Source organism: Phyllobates terribilis, unplaced genomic scaffold (assembly GCF_046119375.1).
Source record: "Phyllobates terribilis strain yellow unplaced genomic scaffold, ASM4611937v1 Scaffold_4__5_contigs__length_816908805, whole genome shotgun sequence".
Taxonomy (NCBI): Eukaryota; Metazoa; Chordata; class Amphibia; order Anura; family Dendrobatidae; genus Phyllobates; species Phyllobates terribilis.
Genome location: NW_027362764.1, coordinates 415,713,666 through 415,734,449, shown reverse-complemented (window position 1 = coordinate 415,734,449; position 20,784 = coordinate 415,713,666). Strand labels below are relative to the sequence as shown.

At 42.4% G+C, this 20,784-nt stretch overlaps 1 protein-coding gene across 1 annotated transcript in view; it reads left to right on the top strand.

Moving 5' to 3' along the window:
• The window catches only part of NSUN2 (NOP2/Sun RNA methyltransferase 2), a 56,579-nt gene that overhangs the window by 27,926 nt on the left and 7,869 nt on the right, over positions 1 to 20,784 (top strand). Inside the window, 6 exon segments of the mRNA XM_073678614.1 lie at positions 7,117 to 7,247; positions 8,966 to 9,039; positions 9,233 to 9,360; positions 11,179 to 11,275; positions 17,857 to 18,032; positions 20,126 to 20,218. Of these exon segments, the coding sequence (XP_073534715.1) occupies positions 7,117 to 7,247; positions 8,966 to 9,039; positions 9,233 to 9,360; positions 11,179 to 11,275; positions 17,857 to 18,032; positions 20,126 to 20,218 (699 nt within the window).

Below are 20,784 nucleotides of genomic sequence, written 5' to 3'. Positions count from 1 at the left end.
CATCTGTATGCTCTTATGGCTGCTCACTGTGCCTTCACTGACCTGTCTCCTATTTTACATAATGCATCTAGTATGGGGGAATAGGTAAAATAGGAGACAGGTCAGTGAAGGCACAGTGAGCTGTAATAAGAGCATACAGATGAATATGTAAGCAGAGCACCAGATAGAGCGCCCCCCACAGGCCACCCCGAAGCATGAGCATATCATTATCTCCACACTGAAAGTAAAGATTACACAACAACCACAGGACGGATTTCATCAACCCAGGTATCATATTAATCAGTGTACTGTCGCCCACCTGATGACAGTGTATGTAGTTTATTGAGCACAATCCTGCTGACAGGTGCGCTTTAAGGTTTCTCTATGGTCATAGATCAGCTGCGAGGAGCTCAGTAAAAGACAGATAACAGCTAGAAACTCTCCCATTAGATCTTCAGAACAAGCTCACTGACTGTTTCTCAGTTATCTCATTCTGAAGCCACCAATAGACAAAGCAACAAAGAGACAATATAAGGTTAACTGTGCAAAATTATTAATGGAACCCAATTACAAAAATGCTCTTTAGCCCAAAACACATTCGCTTACCTGAGAAAAAAAGAAATTGATCCCTAAAGGGAAGACAACCCTGTTAAAAGGATCCAATCACTTGGGACCCCGATCATTTTCTTTTCTTTACTCTTTAATTTGCGCTTTTTTTGTCTATTTTGTGTTTGCCTGTGTTTTTTTTTTTTTTTTTTTTTTTTTTTTTTTTTTTTTATATGTTCACTATTTTTTTCCGGCTGATGAATCAGTTGTGACCTTTCTGCTCACATGTAATTCAGTTAATTCCCCCCACTGGAATGATTTTATGTACATCTGAAATTTTGATGCAAATTTTGGGGCATTTTAGCAGATCATGTGACTTTTTTGCTCTAAGGAGCTTGCAAAACAAAGGTAAGAGATGAGAAATATTAACAACATTTTTGATTTTGCACAAAACTTATGAACCATGGTCTCTATTTTGAAGAATTTGGAGCACAAAACCTATATGAATGCTTTAAGATTAAAAAAAAAAAAAAAAGATAGGTGTGTCCCTTAGTGCTGTCCCTCTGTTAAGTTAAAGGTAACCCGTGAAATCTCGCACATGCCTGCCATGTCCTCTCCCTTCCTGAGCATCACTATTGCCTCCTGGGATTGCACAGCGGGATACTACACCTGGCTTCACTGCGCATGCTCAGGAATGGACACTAGGAACGGACATCATACACATGGGCATCATTTACAGCGGTAGCAAAATGACTTTGACAACTGGGAAAAACCTCATTCACACCGCTACAGGTACTGAGGGTGGACTACTTGGGGGTAGCAGCGCTATCATCTGTAAAGCAGAATATGATGGCGCTATATAAGTGAGTAAAGTAAATACTGTACATCAAACTTTAATGAGCAGGATGGGAGAGGGGGACAATCTCTTCATGAATACAAAGCATTTGTAAAGATATAATGACTGGAATCTGCGATGTTCGTATATATAGGTGCTATAAACGATTGTTCGCTTGCCCTGCATATAAAATCTTTTAAGAAGATCTATGGGCCGGACACAGATCTCCCTGAGAATCTGCCTCCAGAATTTATTTTAAATTAAAGGGAGTGTTACCAGCGTGAGACAAGTAATGACTGACAGTCTGCTCTCTTCAACTACATATCTCACACTGGTATTACCCCTTTCATTTAAAGGGAATCTGTCAGCAGGTTTTTGTTACATCGTCTGAGAGCAGCATGATTATATGCAAAAAGACCCTGAATCCAACGATGTATCACTTAGATTACTGGGTGCAGCAGTTCTGACACAATTAGAGTTTTAGATTTAGTATGAAGCAGAGCTGAGAAAGTTAACCCTGCCCCCACCAGGCTCTGTATGTAAATAGTCTATTGACAGTGAGCTGCTTATCAGAGGAGGGGGCGCAGCTGTGCACATCAAACCTGGCATTGACAGTCTCCTAGTGATAAAACCTTCATTGTAAGTAAATAACAGCACACAGCATGATCAGTGACATTGTTGAAATCTGTGTTTTAACCCCTACCCCATGCTGTCCTCAGATTACATAGCAGAAACCTGCTGACAGATTCTTTTTATGGTAAGCTCAGGAGGCAGATTCTCAGGGAGATCTAAGTCCAGTCCATAGCTCTTCGCAGCCAATTTACATAGAAGAAAAACGTGGATTACTCTGGAATAAGACATCAGATCGCAGATATCAAGGTATCATTTTATTCAGCTTCCTATGACCTACATACCCCAGGCGACTTAGGAGGGACGATCCTACTGTCAGATTCCCTTTAATACTCAGACTTGACATTTAATATAGGATCACCTCTTCATGCTTCAGCTTACTGTAAGAACAGCACAAGTCATTGTACTCTTTAATTTTTTTACTAGTCATCCAAAAGATCCATCTGTTTATCTCAGTTCTTTAATCGTTACAATTATGTGACATCCATTCTTGTTAGTACTGTAAACAGTATTGCATATAATGATGGATTTGTTCATACAAACACTAGCATTATCCATGTGAAGTCACCAAAAATCTGAATCAAATCCACACTTGCCATTTGGACATTAGTGTGAGACGACATAGTATCAATACTGTACAGCTACTTTCCATTTTCCTTGTTTGTCCATAAGAACATTGGATAGGGGATCCCCTTTAAGTGTCAGAGGTCGCAGACCCACTTGTGTGTTTCTTGGCTATTCATTTAAATGGTCCATTTGAAATTCCACATGTTCTGGCTGTATATTATGGAAATTGTAAGGGTTGGGGGGGGTCTGAAGTCAGACATGTCCACTCCTTTACGGTAAATGTTCATATATACACTTTATAGAGATTGAGTTGGCACTTGATCATTGCAAACCTAGTGTAGTGACGAAGTTGAAATGGTCATCATTCTGTCACAAAAAGTGCTAAGAGTGGCAATTAAAGTGAGTCCTTATGCTAGATCATAGAAGTAGAGTCCAAGAATGGAAATAGGAATCCATCTCAGATTTTACAGCAATGTGATTAACTTTAGTGTCGCTATACATGGGAGAGGATCGGTGATGAGTGTCTGAAGACTAGGGACCCTAATGCTAGAACGTTCTAATGATCAGTGTGACCCCCAAGGGATCAAAAACAAAGATAAAATAAAAAAAGCTACATCATTCTGCATCACATGCTGTACTTAAAAGGAGGAGTCACTACAACATACATACTTGCAGCATGGAATTCACTTTTTTTTTTTTTAAACTCCTTTTACTGATTTACTAAACTCAAAGTTTAAAGGGGTTTTCCCACAAGCAAAGTACATTTTAATCAATAGATCTTGGAATAATAACTTCAACAATTGAATGTGTTGAAAAATAATGTCCCTGTGCTGAGATAACCTTATCAATGTGCCCCTGCTGTGTACTGTGTAATGGCTGTGTCTGACCAGCAGAGCTGCTCCAGTTCATGGTCAAAGTCTGGCCGGGGAAGGACGCCAAAAAGAGTATTCAGACAGGACCGCATGAGATCGCTGCTGATTCTTTGTGAGTTAAAACTTTTGCTGTCTGTTTTTAAACTTGTTTTACCTCACAGGAAACAGTAGCTGCGTAATATCTGTATACTCTTTTGCTTCCTCTCCTGGCCAGGAGATGTGGGATGATCAGACCATGTTCCTGTAAGGTGAGCCACAGCCATTACACAGTACACAGCAGGGGCACATTTATAAGATTATCTCAGCTCAGGAACATTTTATTGTTAACACATCCAAATGTGAAATGTATTATTATTCCAAGATCTGTTTAATTAAAATGCTGTTTGTTTGTGGGAAAAGCCCTTTAAGGCTATAGTATAACAAATGAGTACATGTGGTTTGTAAAACAAACAGCAGATTAAGCATTTCTTTCAGTTTATAAATCCAACACCCCAACACACTGTATTGAGTTTCATAATTTCATAGTTTTTTTTAGTTTGAAGGTAGACTTAAAGAATGTTGTCTACTATTTTTTCATTGATGACCTAACCTTAGGATAGGTCCTCAAGTGTGATCAGCTGTTACCGGTGTCTGTGGCGCCAGCCGGAAATTCTCAAGTGCGGAGCTGCTTAGTCTTCTGGTAGTGGCCGCCACAGGGTACTACACATCCACCTCCTATTCAAATCAACACTGACAAGTGAATACTGGTGGCCGGCAACTCCGATAACAGCTGATCGGCGATGGTGCCTGTTGTCGGACCCCGACTTATCACACGTTGATGACCTATCTTAAACAATAGATCATCAATGAAAAAGTAGTGGACAACCTCTTTAAGTCCATCAAGTTAAACCTATAAGCTAACATGTTGATCTAAGGCATTGTTTCCCAAACTCCAGTCCTCACGACCCCCCGACATGTTTTCAGAATTTCCATAGTATTGCACAGGTGAGCGAATTCCTGATGTCTTCATAATAATTCCATCACTTGTGCAATACTAAGGAAATCCTGAAAACCTGATCTTTTGGGGGGCCGGAAGGACTGGAGTTTGGGAAACACTTTTAGAGAAAGGCAAAAACCATATGGGGCAGATGCTAATGGCTCCTTATTGGGAGGAAAATTCCTTCTCGACTCCACATAATGCAATCTGACTAGTTCCCTGGATCAACAAGTTCAAGCAAGGCTGGAGGCCAGGAGGACAAGCAGCCAGAGGTGAGGCTCACCACACGCCTCAAACCTTAGAGAACGTCTGTGGGCAATTTCTGCATTTAAGCACTATAGGGCTGATTTATTATGACTGGCATTGCGCACGCAATAAAGGGCACGCTGAAGTCCGATGTACCGAATTTATTATGAAGCGCACACCAGGTAATGAGTTCCGCATTTTCTCAGTGTCACGCGCTTCACCAGAAATGAATCCAGTCAGGGATTGGAATAGCACTTCTAATGTAAGAGACGCCGTCACGATTGATGAATTTGAGGGGCAGGCATAGGCACGCCACATTCTGCCCCGGTTCTGCCTATTTTTCGGAATTGATTTAAACTAGCATGAAAACAAGAAAGGTCGCAACATTTTTGTGCAACTTTGCTAGATTCCTGTTGGAAAAGCTTTGATGAATCGGCCCCTTTGTTCTCCTATGATATGACTGCATTTACCACCTTTTTTTTTGTTTGCATTGGGTAAAAGATGGAAGTTTATATCCCACCTTCCTTACTGCGATTGCTATATGTGCAAGGAATAGTGTTTCCTGTAAGAGGCAGCTACGGTGCAGACCTCTGGTGTATGTGGGATAGGAGTCTGTGAATTTTTTTTCTTAGGATTCCCCCAACACTTGCTACCAAAATGATTGGCTATAAGGACATCCCTATGCTATGTGCGATAAGTCGGCACCAGGTGACCTACAATGGTGGCATCTGTCATGAGATGGTCCACCCATCTTCTGCAGTATTTTTGTGGATAAATGGCAGGATGACCCAATTTTTCTTTCTACACCAATGTTATTTGCCGCAGGAGAGCCATGTAATGGAGATTCCAGTGCCTCCTCCCAGTCCTCTGCTTTCAGGTGTGGGATCTATGGCCTCCACTTCACTTCTACAGCTAGCTAACTGAATTGAGTACACCTATTAGTAGGAAATGTGAGATTGAACTATCAATGTTGGGGAACGGACTATGGAGGGCACTACGCAGTTGTGAATATCTGTAGAAAGATGACTTGGGTAAATTATGACCGTCCTTTATTTGTGAAAATGTCCTAATAGTGTTTCCCATATAAACGTCAAGGGTGTTAACATTATGTGCTTTCCGAAAGTGATTGTCCACCAGTGTTGGCAGGTGGTCAAACATAGGATTGTCTGATAGTGATATCACGGGAAGCCCACAAGATCAACCCATTTCCTTAGCTGCCCGTCACACCTGCACCGCCATCTCCTGTGAACTAGAAGGTTACGAGACTATGGCTAAGGACGTTCAAATTAAACCAAAAGATCTAAGTCTGACAGTGGCGTGCCAGATAAACTTCAGGACTCCAAGAGAGAGAAGCCTATCTCAAGTGCACTGACCAAAAAAATAGACTTTAATTGTACAGAAAATGGTTTTATTGCGTATGCATGGCCAAGGAGTGCGTGTGCTATTCCGCCCCTCCAATATGCCACGCGTCTTGTTAGTTTGACCGCACTCACTTGACCGGAGTCAGTGTTCCTGAATTGAATCCCCCGGCCCTGCACGTCCGCATTGACTCTGCGGGAGCTGAACAAGCACGCACACAGCGTCTGCACAGGCTTGCGCTCATCCCTCTCTCTTGTGTGCAGCGCTTGGGTGCCGCATAGCTCACGCAGCGGCCGCTCGCTACTGAATGACATACAATTTTGACACTGCCACCCTTTCTCTTGGCTGGCATCACCAGATCTGTGCCAAAATATAATTTGGAAAATGTAACATTAAGTGGCGGGCATGAAAATATTGGGACTTTTAGTGTTGGACCCACTCTTAAAAGTAGAGGACTCCTGATTTCCCCCTTTTGTGTTAACAATTATTAATTATTTTTTTGTTTATATAGCGCCAACATATTCCGCAGCGCTTTACAATTCAGACAATTTACAGACATTATGGGCACTGTCTCCATTGGGGCTCACAATCTACACTCCCTATCAGTATGTTTTTGGACATCTATGTGCTCTTTTTTTCATGGATAGAAGACTTAGATATGTCACCGCTGTACCTGGAAAGGTGTTAAATGACGTGTTTCTACACGGCTGTTTGCAGTAATAAGGGCCCTGTACAAAAGTATTGTGATCAGACCTTTACTTTGTTCCTATAGCTATTTGAGTGCTCTTATTATATTGAATAGTTATATAGAAAATGTTAAATGTCATGTTACTATCTATACTGCAAAAATGGAGTTAAAATACCGTTCCAATGTGATCCGTAACTACACTAGAAATTAATGTTTTAAACTTTATTGCATTGTGTTCTTGTTTTTTTTTTTTTTAATCATTTGTAGGTCTAGTTCCCTCATGTTGATGGGAAGTGTTAATTTATTAATTCATTCAGTTGATGTCAGTGGATAAGTCTTACAGCCTGCAGTGCTGTTCTGCAAAAATCTTTTGAAATCTGCTTTAAGTTGTTGTTAACCTTCATTTTCCTTTTTCTAGGTTGCAGATTAGGATTGCTACCCGTGGTGTTGAACAGCTGGCAGAAGGGGGAAGGATGGTGTATTCAACGTGCTCTCTGAATCCCATTGAAGATGAAGCGGTTATTGCCTCCCTGCTGGAGAAAAGCGAAGGCAAGGCCAAGCACCCTCCGTCTTGTAACACACAAACACCTCCTAATGCCTGCAAAATGTGCCGAGGAAACGGCTCTAGCCATTAGCTGGAGTACAGAATGTTACCCTTGATATATCCGTGGATGTTATAGTTTTGTAGGCCATGTTATGGGTTGAAAATCAATTAAATGCACTTTACCGCATCCACCGTCTATTTAAGCAGGTCCAGATATCCTCCTAAATCCCCCTTCTCCAACACGCTTACAGCTTTGGTATACAGGTGTCAAACGGTATCAATGGTGTTCAGCGGCGCTACTTAATTCTATAATATCTGAAATAACCTTGAAAAAACAACCAGTAGACGAGTACCACACTAGAGACTAATTCACAGTTAAGACTATGGTAGATCTACATTTTAATAATTAAAGGGAATCTGTCACTAAATATTTGCTCCCCCATCTATGAGAAGTGAGGTAGGGGCAGAGACCCTGATTGCAGTGATTTGCCACTTACTGGGCTGCCTGCTGTGGTTGTGATAAAAATCAGTTGTTTTTTTCTGTTGTAGATCTACCAGTTCTCTAATGCTTAGCCCTGTATAAGACGCCCCTACCACTGATTGACATCTTTGTGTGTACACTTCAAAGGCAGAAAGCTCCCAATCAGTGGTGGTGGGGGTTATAGAGGGCTCACGATATGCAGGACTACATGACAGCAGGTTTACAAGTCCTCTAGTGATGATCTGCTGCACATAAAACAGTGATTTTATCAAAACTACATCAAGCAGCCCATTAAGTGACACATTACACAATCAGTGTTTCCACATTGCTATTAAAAGGTTATTCCCATATTATCGGATAGTACTTGTAAATATAAGAAATTTTGTAATTTATTAAAATTTGCAGCAGTTCTTGAAATTACTTGTCTTTTATTTACAGTTCGTTGTCTTGGAGACTGACCACTACTTCTAGATGGCAGAACATGCACAATGCTTACAAGCTCTTTTTCTATTGAGCTTGTAAGCACTGTTTTGAAGCTGGCCAGGATTGCTGAAGCATGTGGTTACCTCTTAATCCTGGCCAGTTTCAGCTCATTGCTTACAAGCTTGAATGCAGCAGTGGATGGTCTCCTAGGCAATGAGCTGTAAGAAATAATGCTAATATTTAAAGAACGGCTGCAAATTTTAATAAAATCAATTATGCAAAGTATCATAAGATGGGAATAACCTTTTTAAAGGGGTTGTCCACTACTCTAGACAACTGCTTCTGAATCCTTATGTTTCCCCAGAGTAAAGTAATACTTATTTTCACTGATGGTGCCGGCCCTGGTCCAGCAGTGTCTGCATAAACACTCCCGGGGGCTTGCGTGTCATTATGTCATGCTATCCCTGCAGCCTATCAGTGCAGGCTTCACTTTCGTCTCCAACGGACATAGACATATTAAGGCAGTGAGAGCTGCCGCTGCCCTCTCTCTTCCTCTGGATGTCTTGATTTGTCTGTAGGAGAGGAGAGTGAAGTCAGCACTCATTGGCTGCACATAATGTCACGCGAGCCCTGGGAGTGTCAGTGTAGACACCGCTGGAACAGGGCTGGCATTGTCGGTGAGTATAAGTGTTATTATTTTACTGGGGGGAAACATGGATATTCAGAAGGGGTTGTCCGAGTAGTAGACAACCTTTTTGATTATATTAATCTAATCTTAATTTATGATAAATTATTGCTGTGTTCTCATTTTTTTTTAAGGATCTCTTGAGCTAGCTGATGTATCCTCAGAGCTTCCCGGCTTAAAGTGGATGCCTGGGATAACCCATTGGAAGGCAAGTGGTTTTTCATGTAAATGTGTGTATGCCTATTTAATATGGCAGATGTTCTGCAACCCATGTACCACAGACTAGGGTTTCACTTTACTTTGACTGCTATTCCTCTCTTCTCATCACAAACGTCAGCTGTCACTATACCAGTAATATAATGAAGCGCAGAAATAAAGACCAAAACCTCTCTCTTTAACAGGTAATGACCAAAGAAGGTCAGTGGTTTGACCGGTGGGAAGATGTGCCCACAAGTAGACATACCCAGATCCGACCTACCATGTTTCCTGGAGATGAACTGAAGATGAAAGAAATGAACTTGCATCGTTGGTACGCAGCCGTTATTGCATTACTAGTAATACGATTAACCCTTTCCCACTGTAGTGTAATTTGAGATAATATACATGACTTTTTGATCTAATTTTTTGGAGGAGACAGACATGGCAGACCTGGGGGGGGGGGCCTCCATTAGACAGGGCAGTCATCGTGCTTATTGTCCAGGGCACCAAGGGGTTTAAATCCAATTCTGGCCCTTTTATCTCCAATCCCAGCAGTTTAGGATGCTCCCAGCTGTATTTGCCACAAGTTCCACTTTTGAGCTCGCTCCGTATGTCTTTAACTTTTTGCATACATATATTGCAAATATTGGGAAGGGACTGTCCAGGACTTAATAAATGATGACCTATCCATTAGATAGATCATTAATAAGAAATAATTGGGGGCGGACACCCGAAAACACAGCAGCCCCATAAATTACATTTTGGCTGCTGCCGAGTACTTCTGTTTATTCTAGTGAATGGAGGAGAAAACTCAGTACATAGTGTCTGAGGCTGCTGTGTACAACCCCATACATTGCCTATATTCGTAGCATGTTAAGTCCTGGACACCCCCTTTAATATTGTCCTGTGAACTGTATGTTTTTTGCATGTGTGATTGGTGTTGGATGGTAACCAGTCGCGAGTGTTGTGAATTGTTGCAACAAAGCTGTGAGAGACTGGGAACTTCTTATTTCTCGTTAGCTTTTACTAAGCGGAAGTTCTTAAATCTCCATTATGTTGTAGGTTTTGGTTCAGTAGAACCACTGAGGGTCCAAGTGTTCTGAACACACAACAGTAAAAGGGATAAGTAGTAGTTCAGTGAGGTATTTAATGATGATCTTTTGTCTTGAAAATCCACCTCGAAGGTGGTGGTAATTTTATTTCTATAGCTCCAACATATTCCACAGCACTTCACAATCCATAGGGTACTTGTACAAACAGTATCCTACATTACAGAGTAAAAATTGTCTCTTCAGAGAGGAAGAGGACTAGAACTCTAGCGCCACCTACAGGAAGTAGAAATCCTAAAAGTTAATAGTGACCCTTTAACGAGCCTTGTCATATGACTTGGGATATAAGTCAGAACCAGAAACTCAATTTGCAGACACTGTTTCGGGGTTCTACCCCTCGTCAATGTAAAGTGTGAGTTCTGGTTTGGCTGAGTGAGAAGTGTCAGACTGGTATATAAGGAGTAAAATTTCTCCTTGCGGAGAGTGACATGCTAAGCTCTTCACGGTGAGGAGACTTTTAAAGCCGCAATGCTTTTCTAGATCAACGCAATTATAGATCATTAGCAGCATGGAGAGCAGAGGAAATGTGGTGGACAGACCTGAGACAGGAGATGTTGGGTGTTTAGAATTACAAAGAGCTTTGTGGTGTGATAAGTTTGTTCCTTATCCTAGCAGATGGGCAACCAGTGCAATGACTGGCACAGGGTGCAGCAGCTGGTTAGAAATATATTCCTGGCTGCTGCATTCAGGATGGATTGGAGAGGGGAGAGTTCAGATAGAATGAATCAGATCAACAGTGAGAGTTTTTGCAGTTTCAAGGGTAAAGGGCAAAATCTTGAGATGTTTTAGAGAAACAGTTGTAGGTAGTGAATGTAAGATCTGAGTAAAATATACCGGAACCCTAAGGTAGCGCGAGCCTGCTCCTTAGGAGATACAGTGTTTGCAACCTTATTTCATTGTGGGATAATCTGATGGTCCAGGAGATTGTATTACCTAAAGCGGAAAATGATACATGATCAGACATGCCAAATTATTATGCCAAAAAATGTTTTGCACTATTCTGGTGCCAAGAAGTTACTTTTTCTATTTCCTTTTCTCAGCCTAAGGATATTGCCACATCATCAGAACACTGGTGGGTTTTTTGTAGCTGTATTAATAAAGAAGGCTCCCATGCCTTGGAACAGAAGACAGCCCAAGGTGAGCCATAATCAAATATTGTGAACATTTAGGTTTAGAATTTTGTTGATTAATTTTAGCTGAACATTTGTGTGTTTATTGAGATTTTCCAAAAATGAGAAGAGGAACCGCTGACCATTTGTTTGCCACTTCTGAATTAAATAGGGTTGCGTGGGCAGTATTAAAAAAAAGTTTGCCCAGAGAACTGGATATGTAAGCAAATGGCAAACTTTTTGTTATACTTATCTACTGGCATCCACCTGGAACCGGCACGGGCCCCTCTGCTGAGACATAGAGCGCTAATGTCACTGTTACATCTACCGCTGGACCACTCTGGCTTGTGATTGGCTGCAGCAGTCTGGCGCCTGGTGGAACGGTGACATCACAGAGCAACCTAGGCTGGATCCAGGTGGATGCTGGTTGGGGGGTATGACGGAGTTTGGAATTTTTTTTACATATCCAGTCCTCTAGGCAAATTGTATATGCACCCAGACAACACCTTTTTAAGCTCTGTTCATACTTTATAGATACCAGGAAAATGCATATGCCAAACCTATACATAATGAACAACTGGCCTAGCAGATAGAAAGTGTCCTTCTAGGGGGTGTGGGTGTTAAAGCTGACGGGTCATTCCATACAGAGTAAAACCTATAATAAAATAGGTATACCACACAAGATTAATGGACTTGCAGCCATATCGGTTGTAAATTTCAATTCCTTTTGTCAGCTCTCCAATAGCATCTGTTGCAATAAAAAATGGTAATGTTTCTGTAAAGCAATTTTACACATCCGTATTTTGCTTTCCAAGTAGCCTCACCCCAAGCTATTGCTATTTCTATACCTTACTATTGGCCAATCTATCACCAATTTTAACGTTGGGGTGGATTTTTGTTTCCTAAATTACAGCATGTTAAAGGGAATCTATCAACCCCAAAATAAATTGTAAGCTATCCATTTATCTATATATTACACAGCCCCTATAAAAATTGCACTTTTCACTTAATCTGCTTCTCCTTACTACTGAAAATTCTCTTTAATCCAATATGCTAATTAGGCGACAGTGCTCGCTTCAAAGGGACTAGCGATGACAATTAAGGCAGCGAGGCATGCAAAGGCAATGGCAGGAATGGGGCGCTTAATAGCTTGGCCACGCCAGGGGTGCGCCGAATAAAGATGATTTTCTGCACAATTGAGGGACAGATTATTAAATGAAATGTGTGATGTTTATAGGCCCAAGTACCCTACATGACAGAAAAGTTACCTTGCAAATGCATTAAGCCTGGTCTTGATTTACAGTCTCATACAGCTCATTTTCATCTGGGTCTTCCTGTTGTCAACCTGCAGGAGTTTAAGGGCTCGTTCAGACAAGCATGTTATATAGACATGCACTTTCCTATTAAAAATCAGACAGCACACTGACCAATGTTATTCAGTTGGCTTCTCAGATAAGTTTTCACAGCAGAGTATCAAATGAGAATTACCTATTCAGTATACTATACACTGAAGAGTAGTGCCCTAGATGAAGCAGCGCCTTCTATACGCAGAAAGACCCCACACAGACAATGGCCGCCCTGGCAGACGATACAAACACGTTTTCTTCAGCTTTGCTCAAGGTGTTCTGAGCGTTAGTGGAGAAAATCCACTAAGTTTATGCTCCAAACCTATAACTCTGCCTTCATCTGGCCAAACAATCCTACTTCACCACCCTCATCACTTCACTATCCAACAATCCAAAATGACTTTTTGAAACCTTAAACTCGCTCCTGAACCCTAAAGCACAAGCCCCCATCACCAACCTCCGCAAAGAGGATCTGGCCATTTATTTCCTAGTAAAAAACAACCACATCCATCAGGACATCTCAACCCAATCTCCCCAGTGCCTGGATCCCCTTCCCTGCCACACTTCAAGCTCACTTGCCTTCTCTGAGCCTGTTACAGAAGAAGTTACCCAGCTCTTCACTTCTCGGCCTACAACCTGCAACAGTGACCCCATTCCTTCACATCTCCTGCAGTCTTTCTCACCGTGGTCACCACTCACCTGCCTAAAATATTTAACCTCTCCCTTTCTTCAGGTATCTTTCCCTCCTCATTTAACCCCTTAATTACCGGGGACGTATTAGTACGCATATTTGCGTACTGCCCGTTCAGTGAGGGCTGCTGCGCTGAGCCCTCACTGAACGGAGCACATGTCAGCTGATTCTTACAGCTGACATGTGCCCGCAACAGCCGCGGGTGGAATCGCGATCCACCCGCGGCTGTTAACATGTTAAATGCCGCTGTCAATCTCTGACAGCAGCATTTAACGCGCGCTTCCGGGTAGCGCGTCATAAGCCCCGCCCATCGGCGACCCCGTCACGTGATCGCGGGTCGCCGATGGGTGGGCATGACAACCCAGGGTCTGCAGCAGACGCCTGTGGTTGTCATGATCTTGTCGCCCTAGTGGTCGGCGCTCATAGCACAGGACCATTTCTGCTGCATGCAGGGGACCTGCTCGTCCCCTGTATGTAGCAGAGGTGATTGGATAGTTGCTGCTTCTAGTCTCCTATGGAGACAATAGAAGCAAGCAAAAAGTAAAAAAAAAAAAAAAGTTTTTAAAAATATAAAAAAATATAAAAGTTTAAATCACCCCCCTTTTGCCCCATTCAAAATAAAATAATAAAAAATAAACCCCACATACACATTTGGTATCGCCGCGTTCAGAATCGCCCGATCTATCAATATAAAAAAAGAATTAATCCGATCGGTAAACGGCGTAACGATAAAAAAATTCTAAACGCCAGAATTACGTTTTTTGGTCGCCGCAAAATTGCAATAAAATGCAATAACGGGCGATCAAAACATCGGATCTACCCCAAATGTTATCAATAAAAATGTCAGCCTGGTGCGCAAAAAATAAGCCATCAACCAGCCCCAGATCACGAAAAATGGAGACGCTACGGGTCTTAGAAAATGGCGCTATTTTTTTACCAAATTTTGGTATTTTTTTTCACCACTTAAATATAAAAGAACCTATACATGTTTGGTGTCTATGAACTCGTAATGACCTGTAGAATAAGAAGGGCAGGTCAGTTTTAGCATTCAGTGAACGTGGTAAAAAAAATAAATAAACAACTGTGGTATTGCACTTTTTTTGCAATTTTACCGCACTTGGAATTTTTTTCCCGTACAGGATATGGTAAAACTAGTAATGGCGTTGAAAAGTACAACTCGTCCCGCAAAAAATAAGCCCTCACACGGCCATATTGACCAAAAAATAAAAACGCTATGGAACAAGGGGAGCAAAAAACGAAAATGCAAAAACGGAAAATGCTCCGGGGCTTAAGGGGTTAAACATGCCATCATAACCCCTTTACTTAAAAAGCCATCCCTGGACCAGAACTGCACTGCTAACTACAGACCTGTCTCTAATCTTCCTTTCATCTCTCAACTCCTGGAACGCTTGGTACACTCCCGTCTAATCCGCTGTCTCTCAGATAACTCTCTCCTCGACCCTCTACAATCTGGTTTCCGCTCCTTACACTCCACTGAAACTGCCCTCACTAAAGTCTCTAATGATCTACTAACAGCCAAATCCAAAGGTCACTGCTCCCTGCTGATTCTCCTGGATCTCTCTGCTGCATTTGACACTGTGGATCACCAGCTCCTCCTCACTATGCTCCGCTGTATTGACCTCAAGGAAACCGTTCTCTCCTGGTTCTCCTCCTACCTCTCTGACCGCTCCGTCACTGTTTCTTTTGCCGGCTCCTCTTCCTCTCCTCGTCCCCTTACTATGGGAGTTCCGCAGGTCTCAGTCCTAGGCCCCCTCCTCTTCTCTCTATACACTGCCCTTATTGGACAAACAATCAGCAGATTTGGGTTCCAGTATCATCTCTATGCTGACGACACCCAATTATACACTTCTTCCCCTGACATCCTCCCTACCCTAATACAAAATACCAAGGATTGTCTGTCTGCTGTCTCTAACATCATGTCCTCCCTCTATCTTAAACTGAATCTCTCCAAAATGGAACTTCTTGTGTTTCTTCCCTCTACTAACCTAACTCTACCTAACATTGAAATTACCTTGGAGGGTTCAACCATAGCTCCCAAGCAGCACGCCCGCTGCCTTGGGGTCATATTTGACACTAACCATTCCTTTATTCCCTATATCCCATCACTCACTCGCTCCTGTCACCTGTATTTTAAAAACATCTCCAGAATCCAACCTTTTCTCACCTTTAAAACTGCTAAAACTCTTACTGTTGCTCTTATTCACTCTCGTCTGGACTACTGCAACTCTCTTCTAATCGGTCTCCCTCGTTCCAAACTTTCTCCTCTCCAATCCGTCCTGAATACGGCAGCCAGAGTCGTATTTCTGTCCAGCCGCTTCACCGATGCTGCCATCTTGTGCCAGTCATTACACTGGTTACACATTCGCTACAGAGTCCAATATAAACTCCATTGCTCTCACCCACAAATTTCTCCACAGTTCTGCACCACCTTATATCGCCTCTCATCTCTGTCTATCGCCCTACACTTGCCCTCCGTTCTACAAATGACCTAAGACTAACATCCCCCATAATCCGAACCTCACACCTCCGTCTCCAAGACTTCTCTCGTGCTGCGCCAGTTCTCTGGAATGCACTACCCCAGACGATCCGACTGATGCCTATCCCCCACGTCTTCAAGCGTGCTTTACAAACCCATCTCTTTAAACAAGCCTACCATCTCAACTACTCAATAAACAAACTTTTCCCTGTTCCCTTCTAAATATTATTCAGGGTCTACTACCTACTATTTAACGGTCTTACCTTGTATTGAATTTGTCTGTACATGTCCCTGCTTAATTGTAAAGTGCTGCGGAATATGTTGGCACTGTATGAATAAAAATTTATTTGTTGTTGTTGTGTGGAAAAAAAAATGTATCCCATAGGGATCTGTGTAACATCTTATTTTTATGAATACATTCCAATTATTAGCCTAGAAAACTGAATTCGATCATATAATTTCCATTTTGGGAACGGAGCTCTTCCAAGTACTTGTGCCTTACTTGGGAGCTACATCAGCCCATTATAGCCATCTGTTTAAACAGTCGTCGAAGGTCGTGGTATTGGCATATAAAATTGCCTTTATGAAGCTCTTACTTTTGGAGACGCTTAAGTTGTGTGCCCACTATGTGTTTTTTAAGCGTTTCCACAGCAGAAATTCCGCTGCAGAAACGCTTAAAAAACGCATGTTAGAAGGCCTGCCATGTTCCCCAATGATAATCCGCATGCTGTGCACATGCTGCGGAAATTTCCACTGCGGATTATCATTGCGGAAAAAAATGCAGCACTACCAATTATTTAGCGTAATTGCGGCGTTTTCGCCGCCATTGACTTGCATTGAATCTCTTAATATCCGCATGACTGCATGTGCACATGTGGATATTAAGCTATTCAATGTGCGGATGGTACCCGGGTCTGGAGAAGAGGAGACTCTTCTCCAGAGCCGGGTACCATAGTACCTGTTAAAAAAAAAAAAAAAAAAAAAAAAAGAATTAAAATAAAAAACTCGCCTTCTGATGGCCCCTGGTCTCCATAGCGATGCATCTTGGCTTCCCGGCAGCTTGCGATGGTCTAAAGTGACCTGCTATGACGTCATTTAGTCATGTGACGGGTCGCGTGACCTGTCACATGACTAAATGACGTCATGGAAGGTCCTTTTACACAACCGCGAGACACCGCGAAGACCGGACGCATTGGATAAGGAGACCGGGGGCCATCGGAAGGTGAGTATAATGTTTATGATTTATTTTTTACCATTCTTTTACTATAACTTGGTCACACTATATAAATCCATGCCGTTTGCATGGATTTATATAGTGTGACCAAGTTGTCAAGCACTTCTCAAGTGATGCTAAAATCGCTTGGAAAGCGCTTGATAACCCGCATGCGGAAATGCAAGTGAAGAACGCTTCAATTACGCTTGTACAATCCGCATGCGTTTTTTCTGCCAGGGGAGATGCAGAAACGCTCAGGAAAAATCCGGAGCATTTCTGCATTGTGGGCACATAGCCTTAAAGGGGTTGTCTTGTCTAAAACTGCAAGTCTGCAGTCACCCTATGTGACTGCAGACTTGGGAATCACCATATTGCGCACAGTACACGATGTGAAGATTCTCCACCGGTGGGCGCATGACCGCAAGTATGCAATTTGCATACATGCAGTTATGTGCTGACTAGTCAGTATACAGCCTCACTCAGTGCAAGTGTATTGACCAAGGCCGGATAGTCTAGTCGGAATGTGACCGGACATATACAAATCTCTTACTTGCGGTCACATGACTGCTCGCTGCTGGCATCGGGGAGTCCTCACAGCGCGCATGACATGAGGATTCATAAGTCTGCAGTCACATAGTGACTGCAGACTTGTAGCTTTAGACCGCACAACCCCTTTAATACCTTTTGAAGACAATTTGAATATTTTCTCTTTTTAGGTATCCTTGAGATAATGTGCCACATAATGAATGTTGTTACTGCTCTACCCTAGATAACATGTGACACAGACTTTTTCTCCCCTCGTCTATTGTAGTAATGCTGTAGTCTGATAAATGACCTGAAACCATGACCTGCTTTCTTGCAGGCTCTGCGGCGGGCTCCTGCTGCCATGCCAGGTGTGCCAGTAGTTGCTGATGTTCCCGGGAATGTCACAGAGAAAGCATCGGAGCCAGCAGCAGAAACAGACGATGCAGAGAAGGAGGAAAGCAAACCAGATGGCTGTGCTCAGACGGATTCTGTTAAAAAAGACAGTGTGTGCGGGTGAGGTATTAAAAGGCACAGGTTGTGACCCCGGGTGTTAGGAGAACAAGATGCAGGATGCTCGGCAGGTGCTGTTACCATCTGTATATTATCTGAATTGTTCCTGCCAGTACCTGAAGGCAACGTCTGTCTAACTAGTGACAAATTGTAATATTTCAGCTTAAAGGGTTATGTTTTTTTTCCCCTACTTCCTCCAGCTGAATAATATCTGTACTGTAATCCAGCCATGTCTTCAGATACTCATTGGCATGATATGGGCGGAGCTGAGTGGAGGAGACATCAGCGTAGCCAAACATATATTCTTTTATTTTCATAAATAAAATGTCCCAGTGCTGAGATAATCTTATAAATGTGCCCTGCTGTGTACTGTGTAATGGCTGTGTCTGACTGTACAGGAACATGGTCTGACCATACCACAACTCCTGGGCAGAGAAGGGTGCAAAAGGGTATACAGACATTACAGCATGGGATCACAGCTGATTCTTTTTGTGAGGTAAAACATTTCCCTGCCTGTTTTTAAAAAATGTTTTACCTCCTAGAATAGTTTGCGACCTCATCTCATGCTGTAATGTCTGTATACTCTGTTGCCTCCTCCCCTGCCCAGGAGCTGTGCTATGACCAGACCGTGTTGCTTCACAGTAAGACACGGCCATTACACAGTAGACGCACATTTATAAGATTATCTCAGCACAGGAACATTATTTTTAAACACATCCAATTGTGGAAATTCTTATTATTCTAAGATCTATTGATTAAAATGAACTTTGTTTGTGGGAAAACCCCTTTAACCCCTTACTTACCGGGGACGTATTAGTACGCATATTTGCGTACCCTCCGTTCAGTGAGGGCTGCTGCGCTGAGCCCTCACTGAACGGAGCACATGTCAGCTGATTCTTACAGCTGACATGTGCCCGCAACAGCCGCGGGTGGAATCGCGATCCACCCGCGGCTGTTAACCAGTTAAATGCTGCTGTCAATCTCCGACAGCAGCATTTAACGCGCGCTTCCGGGTAGCGCGTCATAAGCCCCGCCCACCGGCGACCCCGTCACGTGATCGCGGGTCGCCGATGGGCGTGCATGACAACCCAGGGTCTGCAGCAGACGCCTGTGGTTGTCATGATCTTGTCGCTATGAGCGCCACCTAGTGGTTGGCGCTCATAGCACAGGACCATTTCTGCTGCATGCAGGGGACCTGCTCGTCCCCTGTATGTAGCAGAGGCGATCGGATAGTTGCTGCTTCTAGTCTCCTATGGAGACAATAGAAGCATGCAAAAAGTAAAAAAAAAAATAAGTTTTTAAAAATATAAAAAAAAATAAAAAAATATAAAAGTTTAAATCACCCCCCTTTCGCCCCATTCAAAATAAAATATATAAAAAAAAAACCCACATACATATATTTGGTATCGCCGCGTTCAGAATCGCCCGATCTATCAATATAAAAAAAGAATTATTCCGATCGGTAAACGGCGTAGTGAGAAAAAAATTCTAAACGCCAGAATTACGTTTTTTGGTCGCCGCAAAATTGCAATAAAATGCAATAACGGGCGATCAAAACATCGGATCTACCCAAAATGTTATCAATAAAAACGTCAGCCTGGCACGCAAAAAATAAGCCATCAACCAGCCCCACATCACGAAAAATGGAGACGCTACGGGTCTTAGAAAATGGCGCTATTTTTTTTTTTTTACCAAATTTTGGAATTTTTTTCACCACTTAAATATAAAAGAACCTATACATGTTTGGTGTCTATGAACTCGTAATGACCTGTAGAATAAGAAGGACAGGTCAGTTTTAGCATTCAGTGAACATGGTAAAAAAAATAAATAAAAAACAACTGTGGTATTGCACTTTTTTTGCAATTTTACCGCACTTGGAATTTTTTTCCCGTTTTCCCGTACAGGATATGATAAAACTAGTAATGGCGTTGAAAAGTACAACTCGTCCCGCAAAAAATAAGCCCTCACATGGCCATATTGACCAAAAAATAAAAACGCTATGGCTCTGGGAACAAGGGGAGCAAAAACGAAAATGCAAAAACGAAAAATGCTCCGGGGCTTAAGGGGTTAAACATGTTTTATTTTCCGGTGTACAGGCCCCCACCATCCAAAAAGATGAAATTATTTGGATTCAAGGAAGATCCCTTTGTTTTTCTGTCAGTGGATGATCCAGTCTTCCCCCCTATACAGTAAGTCATTGTGTGCTTTTACAGCAGAGTTGTCATATAAAAAGGGATATTAAATGTGGGCCTGCTGCACCTCGCCCCTTGTGTGCCCCCTAGATGTGCCCATTGCGGCAGCTCTTATCCCGTTCATGGTGAGCTTTTTCCTAGTGCAGAATACAATATACGAAGCCTTGTGAATCATATCCGCCAAAAAATCTTTTAGACATGTTTCAGGTTCACATTGTGAAGAATTCTCTGTAAGGCTCTTCCTATGCAGTATATGGGTGTACTTGTGTTGGTGTATGACCCAATGGGGCACGAACGTGTGTTTTTTCTTTTCCTGCGGATATTTAGAACTGTCGGTATAAATTTTGGCTGCACACGTTTGGTCACTGGTCAGGTTACTTTCTGTGACCACTATGATGGCACACCTGCCTTAATCTGCTCTTATGCCTTGATCTCATCAGTTACGTTATGTTCTGTCATCACATTGCATGATTGCTTTATTTCCATAGGGCAGTAAACCTCTACCATGCCATTTTATACAGGTTGATGCATTTTTTTTTCCCTTTTTTATGTTGTTGGCGGCT